This window comes from Micromesistius poutassou (genome assembly GCF_964030765.1).
Source record: "Micromesistius poutassou genome assembly, chromosome: 13".
Classification (NCBI taxonomy): domain Eukaryota; kingdom Metazoa; phylum Chordata; class Actinopteri; order Gadiformes; family Gadidae; genus Micromesistius; species Micromesistius poutassou.
Window position 1 is genome coordinate 12,714,871 of NC_140283.1, and position 7,500 is coordinate 12,722,370.

At 48.4% G+C, this 7,500-nt stretch overlaps 1 protein-coding gene across 1 annotated transcript in view; it reads right to left on the reverse strand.

The window, feature by feature from the left end:
- kcp (kielin cysteine rich BMP regulator) overlaps positions 1–7,500 on the reverse strand; it is a gene marked incomplete at both ends in the record, with an annotated part of 31,078 nt that overhangs the window by 218 nt on the left and 23,360 nt on the right. The window contains 15 exons of the mRNA XM_084477896.1: positions 525–828; positions 1,123–1,287; positions 1,585–1,686; positions 1,864–1,975; positions 2,617–2,789; positions 3,113–3,255; positions 3,761–3,863; positions 3,995–4,083; positions 4,649–4,748; positions 4,950–5,032; positions 5,232–5,352; positions 5,868–5,950; positions 6,325–6,498; positions 6,822–6,915; positions 7,041–7,123. Coding sequence (XP_084334022.1) covers positions 525–828; positions 1,123–1,287; positions 1,585–1,686; positions 1,864–1,975; positions 2,617–2,789; positions 3,113–3,255; positions 3,761–3,863; positions 3,995–4,083; positions 4,649–4,748; positions 4,950–5,032; positions 5,232–5,352; positions 5,868–5,950; positions 6,325–6,498; positions 6,822–6,915; positions 7,041–7,123 — 1,929 coding nt within the window. The remainder of the gene's footprint in view (positions 1–524; positions 829–1,122; positions 1,288–1,584; positions 1,687–1,863; positions 1,976–2,616; positions 2,790–3,112; positions 3,256–3,760; positions 3,864–3,994; positions 4,084–4,648; positions 4,749–4,949; positions 5,033–5,231; positions 5,353–5,867; positions 5,951–6,324; positions 6,499–6,821; positions 6,916–7,040; positions 7,124–7,500) is intronic.

Genomic DNA, 7,500 nt, shown 5'->3' on the forward strand with positions numbered 1-7,500 from the left:
ACACCCACCACCAGCACTATTTCTACCGCTGGTACAACCATAACTACTGGTAGTACTACCACCACCAGTACCAACATAACTACAGGTTGGACTATCAATAGCACTAACACTACTACAGGTAGTAATAACCCCCCCCCCCTCCCCGCTGAGTAGTAACATGAATACTACCAACAGCACAGCTTGCATGAGTGTGTGTATTAATGTCGGCGTATGTTTGCGAACATAGCTCTGTGTACACGAGCGTCGGTGTGCATACAAGTGTGTTGCGTGTGAGTGTGTGTATCACTGCGCGTTAACTGTGTGTGTGTTTGCGAGTGCAGGTTTGCATACAGCGTGCGTGCGTGTCGGTGTGTAAACGAGTGCGTTGCATGTCACGTATACCGTAGCGTGTGAGCGTGTGTATCACTGTGCGTTAACTGTGTGTGTGTGTGCTTGCGAGCGCGGGGCATATATCTGTATACGGTGTACGCGAGTGTGTGTGTGTGCGTGCGTGTGCGTGTGCGCGTGTCTCCCCAGCCGCTCACCGCACAGCGAGGGGCTCCTCCACTGCAGCACCACCCCGGCCTCGCGGCACTGGCCAGCGTAGGCCTCCAGCGTGTCGCACAGACACTCGTCGGTGTTGGCGCCGCACGCACACAGGTCGTACACACAGGCCCCGTGCCACGGCTCCGGGGGCACCACCCGGTGGCAGGGCTTGAACGTGGCCGACTTTAGGACCTTGCAGCGTCCGTTGGCCCCCTTGCGGGCCTGGTAGCCCGCCTCCCGGCAGGGGTCCACATCCACCCCGGGGCGGCAGGTGGTGGAGGGGGCGTGGCTCTGGTTCACCACCTAAAGGACGAGGACGAGTGTCAAGATAGCAGAAATGGTGAAAGACAGACGTGTGTGTGTTGAGTATGTGTGGAGGCGTATGCGCCCGCCCATGTGCTTGTACTTGGATGTACGTGCAAACATACACACACACACACACACAATAAAAAAAAACACACACGTGCATGCACACACACAGACGCATACAAGTATACAGATACAGACACACACACCTACACAGGTGGACACACACACACACACACATATATACATGTATAAAACACACTTTCCATTTTTTTGATCACTTCTCCTCACCTGCCAACTGTTCCCGAAGCTGGCCTCTGATAGGCTGATCCGTCCGTTGGGCATGCGCAGGTCGTCCTGGGGGTAGTCGTTGAAGTCCCCACACAGGCCGCAGGTGTGTTTCCTGTAGGAGCCCGGCACGCTGACCTCCAGGTGGGAGCGCCCGCTCCACAGCACCTACCGGGGTTAAAGGTCACGGGACAGCTGTCAGCTGTCACATAGATCTTGACGTTGGCTAGATAGTTATCTAAACCTAACCATTTCCAACCTATTAGACTCGTCTTACCAACTTTAAATTCTGGAGCTAAATCTAAGCTGAATATTGAAAAACTGTATTGACAAAATAATGAAAAGCTGCATACTCCTACAGAAAACTTGGTCTACACATTGTGGAATAAATTTACTCCATTCAGAATGAGCATGGAGGAAAAACCATAACAAATGAGTGTGATCATCCCATGGATGTATAGAAACCTTTATCCCAATGTTGGTGTTGAGCAGGATGGTGTTGGTCTGACGCTCCACATAGATGTACGGTTCTCTCAGGAAGGGCAGAGCCACCACCCTGTCATTGACCTGAAGAAGTTACACACACACACACACACACCCAGACACACACAGCTGATTACTCAGAGGACGCAATCTACGGGATATCTATGTGAGGACTGCACAAAATGTCCTCACTTCAAGAAATGTCATCAGTAGTGAGGTGGTTCGGCTTAGTACTCAAAACACACACACACACACACACACCTTGACGACCCAGTCCTGGAGAAGCTGTACTGAGAGGTCCCCAATGAACACGGTGACCTCCTTGGTCCAGGAGACTCCTTTACGCCCGCGGTCGTCATTAGTGGCATGAATTCTATGGAATGGAAGAGAAACCGTGTGAGTGTATTTCAAATACAGAAGGTACCAAGCAGACCGTGCTGTTTCAGGCAGGATTACTATATAATAGACCTGTCGTGATTACAACCATACCTTACCATTCCAAAAGCTCTGGTTCTTGGAATGGATATAGAGAGCACAACCTCGAGTGTGAGATTGCTTTTATACAACCGATTATGATCTGTTTGTATATTTAAACATTTATTTGGCTCAGAAATCGTTCTGCAACTGGATTTGGACTGGACTGTTGTCAAGGCAACCACAGGCCAGTTACCAGGTATCAGGCACATTTATCTGTATAAATAAATCCATTTATTGTGTAACACGCATTGGATTCCGCTGAGCTCACAGCTTCTGGTAGTTTTTGAGACAGTTATGAGAGACATAAATCGAGTGATGTATAGTTAAAACTCCCAGTGCTGTTATACTCTACCAGGGCTCAATGAATGTCTCTTGTCCAATCAAACTGATTTTGATGGATTTCCGTATGAATCAACCACAAAGGACATGCACATCATCATATCAACATTTCTAAGATATAACCATAGCAACGACATTCTAATTGTTGCTATAGTTACAGTTTGAGTATAGCCTATGTAACCCTAGAGGCCTCCATACCTGAAGTCTCCGCTCTGACAGTCCTGAGCCAGGACGTAGGTGCACGCCCCCTGGAAGTGCAGCATGCGCCCGTCAAAGGTGCGGTAATGGGGGTCCCCGAAGGCAATGCAGGTGGCCGGGCGTGGCAGGCAGTGTGGGCAGCACACACCTGGGACCACCGCAGGCATCTCCGTCTGCAGCAACACCGGCACAAGAACAGTTGGTGTTTTCACAAAATGTGCTTGACCTACAGTTTTAGAGTCTCTCTAAGCGAGTGGCTTCTGTTACTTTCGTCAGTAGATATTTTTTCTTTCAAAACCTTTTGCCTCCAGAATAATCTCAGCAGTTGGTTCCCATTAGCTCACCCCTTAACAATTTAAAACTAAAAAGAAGTGTTCATCTTTTATAATACATAGATTGCAGCTGTACATGCTTGCGTGTGTGTGTGTGTGCATGTGTGCGCATGCGCAGGCGTGTGTGTGTGTGTGCGTGTGTGTGTGTGTGTTGGTCTACTGACTGCAGAACAGTCGAGGGGAGGGCAGCGCTCGGTGCCACAGTGCACTTCTCCGGACACACAGGTGCAGCTGGTGCACTGGTCCACCGCCCACTGCTCGCCGGGCTGGTAGAGCGCACCTTGGTATGTGCACGACACCCCCGAGGCTGTGAGGCACACACACACACACACACACACACACACATGCACACACACACACACACACACACACACACACACACACACACACACACACACACACACACACACACACACACACACATGCGCACGCGCGTGCGCACGCGCGTGCTTGCACACAGACACAGACACACACACACACACACACACACACACACGGACATACGCGCACACAAGCACGCACATATACATACACACACACACAAGCATGCACACATACACTCACACAGACACAGATGAAATACACACAGACACACACGCACCGACACAAACATATATGCACACCCCCACATACAAACACGCACACACAGACACACACACAGACAGACACACAACTATCAGCCAGGATCCAAAACACTTTAGGCACAAATACACACAGATTCCTTTTGCTTTAAACGCACAACACTTGTTTTGTGTTTTGTATTTGTTTGTAACCCATGATAACCTGATTTGTGCGTCTACCGGGATCAGTACCTTGGCATTCATAACAACATTTCCCGGGTGTCTTCATGGGTATTTGTTCTTCCTGACACACCAGATGTAAACACTCTTCGATGCTGCACTCAATATGTCCAAGCTGAGACACGTTGAGAGAGAGAGAGAAAAAACATAGCGATGCTGGAGTCAATTCCCCACTCAAGTCATCGCGTTGTCAACATTGTGCAGTTTCTTCTCCGTCGGGGTGGGGGAGGTTTCTCCGTCACCTACATTGCAAGTGCATGTGACGCAGTCGTCGTCGCTGTCGGTCCAGCTGCTGCCGCTGGGCACTCGCGCGTGCTGGCCCTCAATCACACACTCTGCCCCGGAACACAGCGCAAACAGCAGTGTTAGGACCAGGTGGGCAGGGAACGTTGTTTATTAGAGGACACTTCTCGACAGCAAAGTGTTTGATTTAATAAAACATGATCGTGGCAAGACACAGAAAGCCTTTGAGCAAGCATCTTCATTGAGACAACGGGGGTACATGAATTCATAGGGAAGATGTCACATCCGTTACAACAAAGGAAACAAAGGGGAGGGGAGTGACCGTCTTGGAGAGTTCAGGATTGGCCCTGGCTGATGCCAGCCATAGCGGGAGAGGCCAAGTTAATTTGTATAACACCATGGGGGGGGGAGTGGACATGTCTGCAAGGATACAAGACAACTAAAGGGATCTACACAATAAAGAAGTCTGGAAATTGGCATGGCCTCGGTCAGACTCAATCAGACTTTGTGAACGCTTACTAACATAACGGCATTCAATTTGGGAGAGTACTGCATTCAATTTAAACACGGTTATATCATTTGTATAAAATGTGATATTATTATTAGGGTACATTTTCCAGTGCAGGCAGGGTGTAGGAGGGCATGGAGGGGGCTTACCCTCACACACTGGGCAGCAGGAGTCCGGCAGGGTGAGCTGTTCACTGACGGGACAGGTCAGGGGCAGGCAGTTCCGGTGTAGACATGTCCATGTTAGGTCCTGCAAACGCACGCACCCACACACACGCACAGAAACACACACACACACACACACACACACACACACACACACACACACACACACACACACGTACAGGCAAGAAAAAGGAAAGAAAGAAAAAAATGACTCACTATATTGACATCACACATTGAGGGGTGGGATTCAGTGGTGATTGATTGATTGATTGGTAACTATGGTTACCTTGCATTGACAGGTAAAACATGGGTCATCGGTGGCCAGGACTTCATTGCCGATCAGGGTGGCAGTGCAGTTACTGAGTGGTTCTACATTCACAGACACACACACACACACACACACACACACACACACACACACACACACAGAAATTAGCTTATTAACAACATAATAATACACCGAGATGGAATACACCATCTCATGCACTGTGATCTTATCGGTGTGTGTGTGTGTGTGCGTGTGTGCGTGTGTGTGCGTGTGTGTGTGTGTGTATACAAGGGCACTGACGTGCACAGACAGGGCAGCAGGAGTCGGGTCCAGAGAACAGGATGTTGTTGACGGGACAGTCCACCAGACTGGGACACTGCTTACGGTAACACCGCAGGTGCTGCTCGCCATCTGGCATCACCTGAAGAACACACACAGCGTAGGGGACATGGGAGACCCGTTCCTCCAGAAGCCTCATGTACTTCTTATTACATAGTACCGGCTCGACTTGACTCTACTCTGCTCAACTCCACTAGCTTTTGGTCGGGGGTGTTTTTGTCACCCCGGACTGCAGATAGTACCGTATCAATGTCACTAATAAAAAATGTCGCTAATAAAAAACATTGCAGTTTCTATAGTAGCTTAGAATATATCTAAAACATTAGCGGGTTTGTGCATGTTTTGCAATAGATGATGAATCTAGTGAGGATTTTCTATAATCTGCTCCGGGTATCGCCTCTGGGTATCGCCTCTGGGTATCGCCTCTGGGTATCGCATCAGCTCCCTTGGAACTCAGACGGAGTTCAACCCAAATAAATGCCAGTTGGGGTACAATTCAAACTTTATCCCGATGGAAAATGAAAACAGGGGGGGAGAACACAGGCGACTTGAGTTGAGCCGGTACCATGCGGCGGAGAAGAGCCACTAGTAGCCTACCTCACAGGTGCAGATCTGACAGGGGTCGTCGGCAGGATGGAAACTGTCGCTGGGACTGTAGACTCTGCCCTCGAATAAACAGTCTGCTCAGACAGGAACACACGCGGTCCCTTGTTATACAATACACCGACAACAACTGAGCACCTCGCTTTGGTGGTCTTGTTGGTAGGATAGAATCAAGTGATATAGTAGTAGATAGTATTCCTATTATAAGAAAGTAATTAAGTAATCCAAGAAACTATATCGTATGATACTATTATTGTATCATAATAGTGAATTATTGCAACCGCATAGTGTAATGCAATGTAATAGTATAGTATAATAATAGTAGAATCGTTATAGTGTAGGGTAATGTAAATAGTGCAATAAAACGCATAATTAATGAAGAGTGAGATCAATGCTGAGATAACACAACCTAGAGCAGGCTATGAACACAGAGCAGGGTGCAGTTCCTCACCTGCACACACGGGGCAGCACTCGCCAGCCACTCTGATGGTGTTGACGCAGGGCGAGAGGCAGCGGATCTCGGAGCAGGTGGTCACGCCGCCCATGCACATGCAGTTCATACAGTCTTTGGAGTCGGCGAACCAGCTGCTGCCCTCCGTGTGTTCGTGTCCGTCGTACATGCACCCTGAGACGGTAAAATGTAAAAAAACAAAACAGTATAATAACCATAGGACGTCAGAGCCATGCGTCCATTTCACACCTATGGAATATTTTTGGCGTTTTCAACGTCAGCCAATAAACTCGACTCAAGATTGTAGGGGCATGGCCTGAATGTTGTCCATCACTTTAAAATATTAAATACAATATATATTTATATTCTACTAACATTGTATTTGTGGCTCCTACAGCTAGGCATTTGTAAACCCGATTTTGAGGGGATTCTTTGATTATTCTCAGCCTTAAGTGTAAGTGGTTAAATGTAAATGCTGGGCTTTATGTTTGTGTTACCTCGGCAGCGAGGACAGCAGGCACCTGGGTCCTGGACCTGGTGCATGCAAGGCATCTTGGGACACTCTTGAGACACACAACGCACTTCTCCTTCCTGGAAAAAAGTCCCACGGATTAGCTTAGCGCCCACTTGTTATGCTATAGGTGTTACACTGCGTCTGGGTTTTAAAAGGCCGCTGAATGCTGTCAGGACCAGGGTGGCTGAGTGGTTTGTCGCACCTGGCACGTGCATGTGGAGCAGGGGTTAGACTCGTGGGTCCACTGCTGTCCGTTCTGGTACTCCCGTCCATCCAGCATACACACTGAGAGACAGACAGACAGACAGACAGACAGACAAAGAGGGATAAAAATGAGAGAAAAGTGCTGTTGATGTCTTTTTTCAGAGACCTTGATCCTATGGGAGTGTGTTTGTGTGTGTGTGTGTGTAATCCCTAGTTGCATCCTGTCCCCATATCCCCCATCTCCCCGGTTTTGTCTAGTTATTATTCTGGTCTATTTGTGTTTTATTAAGCAGTGTCTAACCCAGTGTCGAGCTATGTGTTTAACCAATGCCTTGACCATTACTACTAAACCTATTGCCTACAGCTTGTTACTCCTAGTCCAACATTATGCAGTCCTCCCTTTAAAGGGGAACCATAACGCTCAGCTATATTCTAATGTAAGACAGCACTGCCGTTTA